Source organism: Acanthaster planci, linkage group LG02, assembly GCF_054643075.1.
Source record: "Acanthaster planci isolate LZ-2023a linkage group LG02, COTS_SCS, whole genome shotgun sequence".
Classification (NCBI taxonomy): Eukaryota; Metazoa; Echinodermata; class Asteroidea; order Valvatida; family Acanthasteridae; genus Acanthaster; species Acanthaster planci.
Genome location: NC_141778.1, coordinates 19,612,839 through 19,622,503, shown reverse-complemented (window position 1 = coordinate 19,622,503; position 9,665 = coordinate 19,612,839). Strand labels below are relative to the sequence as shown.

General features: G+C 43.0%; 1 protein-coding gene across 1 annotated transcript in view; it reads left to right on the top strand.

The window, feature by feature from the left end:
• Positions 1-853: 853 nt before the first annotated feature.
• LOC110979783 (sushi, von Willebrand factor type A, EGF and pentraxin domain-containing protein 1-like) overlaps positions 854-9,665 on the top strand; it is a 28,203-nt gene continuing 19,391 nt past the window's right edge. Inside the window, exons 1-8 of the mRNA XM_087132467.1 lie at positions 854-1,678; positions 2,437-2,657; positions 2,760-2,930; positions 3,278-3,436; positions 3,917-4,108; positions 5,433-5,627; positions 7,521-7,715; positions 8,386-8,631. Coding sequence (XP_086988593.1) covers positions 1,179-1,678; positions 2,437-2,657; positions 2,760-2,930; positions 3,278-3,436; positions 3,917-4,108; positions 5,433-5,627; positions 7,521-7,715; positions 8,386-8,631 — 1,879 coding nt within the window. The 5' untranslated portion in view covers positions 854-1,178. The remainder of the gene's footprint in view (positions 1,679-2,436; positions 2,658-2,759; positions 2,931-3,277; positions 3,437-3,916; positions 4,109-5,432; positions 5,628-7,520; positions 7,716-8,385; positions 8,632-9,665) is intronic.

The window sequence follows — 9,665 nt, the reverse complement described above, 5'->3', positions numbered from 1 at the left end:
CCACGGTGTGGCCCAGTTAGTGATGGTACCTTTCCTGAATATGATAAACGAATAAACACATGCTGCATCTAGTCTAATGTTTGGTTGAGTGCCAACTATGACCCTCAAAAGATTACGAACAGAAAGTGCAATCACACCTGAACGTGTCTTGATAAATTTTTGTGTGTTTTGTGTGAGAGTTTAGGTTTTTAATGTCTACCTTTGACGAACAAACAGAGAAAAACGGAAGTTTTACTATAAATCTATGACCTTCTAAAAACAGGGAAACAAAAACGATAGTCTCAACTAAAAGTACCGTATTGCTGTTTTGTTTGTTTTGTTTCGTTCTGTTGTGTTTGTTTATTTTAAAGCCTGTGTCTTCCTTAGATGCCCAATGTTATAATGGAAAAGTTACTTTACGATCTTTAAAACATATGCGTGGCTTGAACTTTGTTTGCCCGTTGAAGAAGTGTATCAAACTTATAAACTTCCCGATTGGCTTGGGGCGGCCGAAGGATTTCGTGTAACTTTTCACCAATCAGAGGCCCCAGAAGTCAGCCACTGACAGTCCATATCAGACAAATCCGGAAATTCCAACATGTATCAGGTCGGTCAGTCACTGTTAATTGCCCTCAAGAAAAATACTCAGTGAGGGACTTTCCCTGTCTTTCCCCCGGCACCCCCAGGCGCGGTCGTTGTTGCACAACATGCAGGAAGAGCGGAAGCGGTCTTGAGCACGCAGCCACAAGGAAAATCCTGCCCAGGAAGGGCAACAAGTCGAAGGTGAATCGATTTCCCAGGGCCACAAAGGACCGCGCTCGCTCTCGTGATCCAGTCGAAGGCGCCGTTAGCTAAGGGCCCTTATGGCGGGGGCTGCATGGCTCTTATGTTTGCTATTTAATGTGAGTTCTTTATTTCCTGGTTTTGTCTGCCAATAGAATCCCCTGGATGTACGTCACGGTTTGATTTATAATTGTCGATGGGATTGTACGGGAAAAAGTAGGTTCCCTTGACACTCATTTGTATGTGGTAATGTCACTGACTTCACTGGCGGTCACAGTCTACAATCAGCAATATAGCATGCTGAAGTACGTACATGTATAAAACGGTAGCCAGATATTCAACAGCCGATCACTCTATAACCTGCCAAAGTTGTTCTACATTGGCTTCTTAAACAAGAGGACTGCAGTTCAGTGAAAATGCAGTCTCTCGTGGTCATATTTCTCTCGGCAATTTCTTTGATACTTTGCCCCTCAATCGAGGCGCAGGTATACCCAGAATGTCCTCAGACTGCGACAGATACTGAGCAAAACCGCCAGGAGATCCGTGAGACTAGCAGGAAATTCGTCCAAATCCTGGAGCGATACCAGAATAAGCCGGCCGAGATCGTCTTTGTCCTCGACTCCTCGGGCAGCGTGGGGGAGGGTGACTTCGGCTGCGAGGTGCAGTTTGTCCGGCACTTCTCTAAGCTGTTCAGCGTGTCACCGGAGACTTCGCGTGTGGCGGTGGTAACCTACTCGAGCTGCGACGAAATCTACACCGACCTAGACTACATCAACTCCCCGGTCGGCAAGAACAAATGCACCCTCCTCGGCACCGATCTACCAAATGTTTTCTATCGAGGCGGAGGAACGTGTACATCAGACGCACTCCGCAGAGCCCACGACATTCTGGCTGGTTCTCGGCCGTCGGCAGATAAGTAAGACGGTTGGTTTCAGATTTTAAACAAAGTATAAATACTTATTCTAATTCTGTCGAAAACAAAGAAAAAGAGATTCATAGTGGAAGAAGTCTAGATTTCTCTTATTACAAAGTTCTGATCCAGCTGTAAAGAATTCAGAGTAATTTCACAATTTTTAAACCTTATCATGCCCAACTGTCGTAAGATTCGATTTTTTATTCCAAAACACTTTTTGTACAAATTAATTATCCCGAGGACTATACAGACTTAACAAATGACCTGGGAGAATAATAGCCCTGATGACATAAGTCCAAGGCTTTGATTGTTCTCCTGGACATTGTGACGATAATTTATGGGACAGGGCAACAAAAAAGGACCCCTTGCACTGAAAAACAAAGGCTTTGTGTGGCGTTATGTAACATGGAGGACACTGACAAAGGGTTTTCCTGTCCTCGATTGTCCGTCTTTTGTTCCAACTGGTTCTTGAAAGATGCATGGGTGCTACAGTTGAAAAAACAAGGGAAATAAAATGTCCTGTCCGAAGCCTGATGATAGCAATTCATGACTGTGTGTCTGTGTGAGCTGTACGTGTCCACGTTCAGTCGTGCACATGAAGCAGGGGAGGTTGGAAAACAAGACTCAAATGGGGCTACAGAAGAACGAGAGAGAAATTCAAACCTTGTAAAAGTCATGTACACCACTTTTTCATTGACGCAACGTTATTGAATAACTAGTTATGCCGCCGTGTGTCGCACTTTTTCCATCACCCCTCTCAGGATTGTCTTTCTTCTGACTGACGGCATGTCTAATGATGCTGAGGATACGCTTAAGGCTGCCACTGAACTACGAAACAAGGCTACCATCTTCTCCCTTGGATTGGGTACCGGCGTCAACGTTGATGAGCTGAACGGCGTCGCGACATCTCCAAACAGCGACCACGTTTTCCTGTTGGCTCACCTGACCGATATTGAGAGCCTGGCTGAGAAAGTAATTGGAGGTGGGTTAGCCTGCCGAGCAACAGCAATTCAAAACAAAAGACGCGGTTGCTTCATTTTCTTGGCTGATTTTCCTCAATGTCGGTTTTTCCCAATCTTTTCAGATCATAGAGATATGGCATCGTGGGATCGCGACGTGCCCTCTGACCTTTGCTGCTCGGGGAGTAACTGCTGTGATTTACGAGCCACCTGCTCATGCGCAACACAAACCGGAAGCTACGGATGCGCTTGCCATCCTGGATACACAGGGGAGGGGAAGCAAAATCAATGTACAGGTAATGAGGCCTCAGTGGAAAACCAAATATTGAAAAAATGAGCGTGTTTCTTGGACAGTGTTGAGCGAATTTTTTTTTACTTGTGCTGCATGACCTTGACAGTCCCTCCCGAAAGTTTAAACTCCTTCGTCTTTTCTTACATTGCATCGCGTTAAAAGTAGATTCCGTCCTTTCTGTATGTTGCTACTTCTTTTTATAGCCACCATATTGGGCGGCCCTCATCACCGGTTGGTCGGGTGAAATGAAAATTTTTCTTGAAATATGCACCCTCTATCATTGAATGAATCAGTTCCTACATCTCCTATGTCAGATCTTTTTGGCATCCTAGACCTGTGTTTCCCCAACAGCATGTCCCCGTGGTACCTTCAAATTACAGTACGGCAACCAGGCTTGCGCCAGCTGCCCCACTCTCTCCACAACAGCGGCAGAGGGCAGCACATCCCTCGATGAGTGCGAGTGTCTGCCAGGGCATCGAGGCTCCCCAAGCTCGCAGGTGCCTTGCACGCGTAAGTATCACTGAGCGAAAACAACCGCCTTTGAACTCTTTTAGAGCATTACTTTTTATGCAAAGCTTCGCTCTCATGAAGGGTACATGAAGTTTTCGTCCTTAAGCAGTTGACGTTTTTGCTCAAAGAAATAGCAGAAAAGGCTTGTGTTTGCGGTTTAAAGAAAAGGATAAGACTAATTAAACCCAGCCAACACAAACCAAACCTAGTGCGTTATCCAGAATATAACAGTCAGCAATCAGAGCGGATTCCAAACCAAATTAACAATGCGATTTCAAAGCAAATGAACAGTCCATTAAACGAAGAAATCATCTTGCAAAGATATTTTTCTCTTTTGAGTTTATCACTAGGCCGCAGTTAGGTAACAGCCAGAAGATTTCCTTATGTCACAATGTATTATAGCTAGATACATTCCGTAAATTTGAGCACTAATGCCTGGCTATAACACAGCATTAACAAGTCGATTGTTTTAACATCTAGCAATTACATGCCAACAACTGAGTTTCGCTGAGTCCTCCGGTGTTCTACTTGTCCCACCGAACTGTGGCAATCTCTACGGTACCGAATGCAGCATGCAATGCTTACCCAACTACAGACCACAGCCTGGTACCGCAGATCAGTTGACGTGTTTAGCCAATGGCCAGTGGTCTGATACTCCTCTCCAGTGCAATGGTAAGTTTCACTGTTTGTTGGGTGCTGTCACTGAAAACGGATGAAATTCACAAAAATGGTGCAGGGTCACAGAGTCTTCAACCCTGTTGTTTAAATTGTGAGAATCACTCAGACAATTGTATTTTTATGTTTTCCACATCTGTCACATTTAATTGGCTTGATATAACTAGGATCGATTGAAAATTGATTGCACATTATTTTTTTTTTTAAAAGCTTTGGATAAATCCTCTCTGAGTAGGCCTACGATTCGGTACAACATCGATAGGGACAAGAAGTTGTCTGATTTGGAATCTGCTCATGCATGTGTCAATAAATTGTGGAAAGTACCTTGCAAATAAACTGCTGATTTATTGTTTGATGGGATATTTCAATTGTTTCCTTATTATTATTAGAAGCATTAGTAATTAAGGATAAATACAGAAATTATGAAGTCACTAATTGATTTTCAGTTTGCTTCAGAATTTCCCGTCTGCCAGTTTAAGCTGCGTTAATTGAGCATGCCTTCTAGAGTGCATAACATACATTCAAAGTCACCCAAAAAGAACTTCTGTGCGGACCTACTGCATTATAATGCATGCGGTTTGCACAAGAAATAATTCTTTAACGATCTACAATTTACCGTGCAGAAAACAAGGAGATTTGTTTACAAATATATTTAAAAATCTGTTTGGGCAGCAATGTAGGCCACTGCACCTTAAATTAAAGACTCAATTTTTTTGCATCCGGGGAAAATTCTGCTCCTCAAAATGTTGCAATCTAGGTTGCATTTTCATATTTAACCTGCCTGGTGGTTTGGTCACTTTGGGGGGGGGAACTTGCACACCCGGCTGGATTTTTTGTTTTACTTATTTTTTTTTACAAGTAATATAAAACTTCATGGGTGAGTGGGAAAGAACGTAATCAGTATTTACTCATTTATCAAATATTAGCACCAAAACCGTGTCAGGACTGTGAGTAAGGCCATGGATTTTATTCTCCCCAACATCATGGTGAATGAACCGCATTCGCTTTTGAATTCCCCCCCCCAACACCTAAGTGTGTATTTGCCTGCAACTGGGGACCCCCTATTGTTCCTCTTTTGTTTGCACTCTAACTTTTTTAGAAGACCACCCATATGTTTTGTACACAGTTGTCAATCGGGGACCCTCTGTCAATCGGGGACCTTATTGTCCTCTATTGTTCAAAGTCCCCAATTGAATGCTGAAACAAACTCACACACACACACCAAAAGCTGGATACACTGATGCTGTCCTCTGTAGAACTGATATTTTGCTTTCGTATTTTTACAGTTGACAAACAGTTTAAAACATACTTGTCTTTTAAGAAATTACTTGCGGGGCATTGTCTGCCCCGACCAACGGTCATCTGTCCTGCGACACAACAGACTGGCACATTGGCACTGTCTGCAATGTGATGTGTAGCGAAGGCTATGAGCAAGAGGTCGACCTCCAGAGACGTTGTGAGCTCAACCTAGTTCAGCAGGTCGGAGAGTGGTCTGATGAAGTTGGAACTTGCAAAGGTAATTAATTAGGCCATCGTCACATGGGTCTTTTCCCTGACCAGCTGTCTAGTCAGCTTTTCTGTGCTTTTAACTCCAGTGTTAATGTACATACTAATTAATTGCCTGTCAGTCGCTGGTGACAATGATGGGAAAGAGTTCTGTAAATTATATGGACAACACTTGATACCCCTGTTCATTTCACAAAGTGACAAACTTGTCCGGACAACCTATAGCCTCGGCCTAAGTGTTGCCAAGTGAATGCATTTTCCTTGCTAAATTTAACTTTTTAGGACATTGTGTCACTTTCTGATGGCTGTTATAACATTTTGAGGGCCCATAACTAACACTGTATGCAATGTCTGTTCTGTGGCACACATTTTTCCTAACAAAGGGGAAATGAAAACAGTGTAACAAATAAGGCCTAACAAGTTATGCCAGGCTACACTGTACAGCCTTATTAATAACAAAGGTTGTCCCTCACTGGTTGTGTTGGGCTACATATTAAAATTTCTAATCAGGATGGCGGCATGGGCATAAATCCAAGGGCAATTGGGGGCCATGTATAACCTCCCCCCCCCATTTTGTTAAGGGGAGGGGCTATTACAAAATCACCCCACACACTCTTTTTTGCAATTAGCAAAATATTAAAGTTGATTGTGAAGAATTTTGTAGACTTCCAACAAATTAAACGAAAAAGCAATAAATACGCCATCTTAAATACATAATTACAGATATACATCAATATCACTGACATTGAAATAGAGTCATGTAGTACCCCCCCACAAATTTTCATGGCTGGGCAATTCCCCATTCCCCCGCCCTCCAAAAAATATTTGGGCACAAATTCATGACTCTGGGTGGGGGACCAGACCATGTCACCGACTCATCTGAGGGAAACCAACCTTAGATTTATAATTTGATAATTAAATTTGTAATCAGGGTTAGTTGACACAGTAATAGGCTGAAGAAAAAAAAGGGGCAATGTTTACGAGTGTCCCATATGGTCCAACGCCCAGGAGTACACAGCAATCTGGCTAGAGAACATGGAGCCACTTTCTAGCATTTCTGTTATACCACAATGCAAATTCACCCTTTATAATTGGTTTATGTATCAGTGGAGATTGGTTTATGTATCAGTGGAGATTGGTTTATGTATCAGCGGAGATTGGTTGATGTATCAGTGGAGATTGGTTTATGTATCAGCGGAGATTGGTTTATGTATCAGCGGAGATTGGTTGATGTATCAGTGGAGATTGGTTTATGTATCAGCGGAGATTGGTTTATGTATCAGCGGAGATTGGTTTATGTATCAGCGGAGATTGGTTGATGTATCAGTGGAGATTGGTTGATGTATCAGCGGAGATTGGTTTATGTATCAGCGGAGATTGGTTGATGTATCAGTGGAGATTGGTTTATGTATCAGCGGAGATTGGTTGATGTATCAGTGGAGATTGGTTTATGTATCAGTGGAGATTGGTTTATGTATCAGCGGAGATTGGTTGATGTATCAGTGGAGATTGGTTTATGTATCAGTGGAGATTGGTTTATGTATCAGCGGAGATTGGTTGATGTATCAGTGGAGATTGGTTTATGTATCAGCGGAGATTGGTTTATGTATCAGCGGAGATTGGTTTATGTATCAGCGGAGATTGGTTGATGTATCAGTGGAGATTGGTTTATGTATCAGTGGACCGGAGATTGGTTTTTATGTCAGTGGAGTAGTTTAAATGGTAATTATTTCTCTTATGAAGTAAAATATATTTTAAAAATTGAGTTGTCTCAAGAAGTGGAAGATGACTTTTTATAAAATTGCCTTGTCTGATGTACATCGTTCTGAAAAGCACCGCAGATTATGGATTTAAAGTACTTATTCATCCAGAGATTTTATTCCACATACATTTTCATTGATAGCCAAGACATGCCCTGCCCTTCTCTCCAAACAACGACTGAGAGTCCGACCAGCTTCATGTGAAAAGAAAGCTCAAGAGTACACATCTGAGTGCTACTATGAATGCATTGAGGGATTCAGGTTGGAAGGGGTGGGCCTTAAGACATGTCAGGCCGATGAGACATGGTCGAATTCATCAGTGGAAAACAAGTGCATTGGTGAGTGTACAATCCAGCTGGGTCAAGGGAAGCATCGTTCAAAGTAACTACAGACGGTTGTAGAAAAAGGGCCGTGTCTAAATGACGTGGCTGTAGCTTGACATTGCACACGACTCTATGGCAATTAGCCGCAGTCACAGCCATCGACTTGTGCATAATTTCAAGCTGAAGCCAAAACAATGGGGCACTGTGGCAATCAAGCACTGGAGTCGAAACCCAAATGGTCACAAAGACATGGACGTTACTTGAATCCCAACAAAAGATACTTCGCTGTTCTGGTTATTACACCTGGGTTTCCCTCTGTCAAGAATGTTTGGCGTGTCTCACGCATCATCTCTGACTGAACTAATGAAAAAGGCTATAACTGGATCAATCACATAATTTTGACATGGATTGCAAGTTTCACTAGTGCTGCGCATGTATGTAGTCAAACTGCAACTGAATTTCTCCGTAAAGGCTGGTTCCTACCTCAGGTGAATATGAAAGAACAGCGTAATTGACATCACACATTTGCAGCCAAATGTGCTGGAGTGAAATATGTTCTGCATTTGCAAATTTGCAAAATAGTTCCCCGCACATTTTTGTTTCCATTTGCACCCCGTACGAACAGGTTTCATGACAACTTTATACAATGTCACAACTGTTACTTCTATTGTGACTGCTCCATAAGATATTCAGCCGCCAGAATTTACCTCCTGCCCGGTCAACATTTCGGTGGTAACCGACCGCAACCAGAACTTCGCCAATGTAAGCTGGGACCAGCCGACCGCACGTGACAATGCTGGGGAGCCACGGGTCGAGGCATCCGCAGCGGCTTCTCAAGAGAGATTCTACCTTGGTCAGACTACCATCACATATACAGCGCATGATGACGTGGGAATGGAGACCAACTGCACTTTCAACGTCACAGTTGAAGGTATTGAAAAAAGTATAGAAAATTCATGCACAAGTAAGCCCATAGCTGCCTCAATCACAGCCAGAAGTAGTAATGTCTGTGGGTAGTGACTGTAGCCACCAGCTACTGGCTTTCAGAGGCACACATGCCCTTTACAGCCATAGCCACTGAGGCTCAAAACGTGTCTCAACAGCTACAGGAGGACGCTTAAAGGGACACTCTAACATGATTGCTGCAGCAAGTATGGCCTCAGCAGATGTGCGCCCATCAAGTAAAAGCTGTGCATGCACACCCTGTTGGAGGTTATACCCTAGCGTTCCACAAATTCACAACTACACATCTTGTCCTTTACTGCTGTATAGGCAAGGCAGTGTCAGAAACATGAAGAGTTTTTACACAGCCACTCAGTAGTACCTTGATAATATGTTAATGTCATGAAATTTTCCTTGCTTGATACCATAAGAATTAAGTACACTGTCCTCATCAAGGACAGATTCATAACAATTTGGGGGGAGGAGACAGACATGTTTTCGGGGGGCAGGGGACAAAAACATTTGGAAGACTTTTTGGTAACCACATTTGGTCTTTTTAAGGGATGAGGCACAACATTTTATTTTATGTATTATATCTTTTCATCCAACAGTGCATGTGGTGGCAATCAGTGGTTGAAGTGATAATTGAGAAGACAATGAAGCAATGTTCAGTTTTAGAAGTGGGATGAAAACCAAGGATAAATATTCCAAGGAAACCCACAGAGTCAGGCAGGGACTAAAAACCCAATCCACATGCTGACCTGACCTAGGTGAGATTCGAACCCGGGTCGTAGAGGTGGAAACGAGGAAAGAACCACTACACCAGCCTGACTTGGGACTTTTAACTTTTTTGGGGGGGGGGAAGACAATTGAAAAATTATTATTATTTCATTATTTGTTCAAAAAATTTTTCTGGCTCCTTTTTTAGGGGAGCCGTGGTCCAAGTTGGCCCCCCTTGGATCTGCCCTTGGTCCTCATCAGCTTCCAAACAATTTGACAATTCCCCAAGCTCCTTGCACCCTG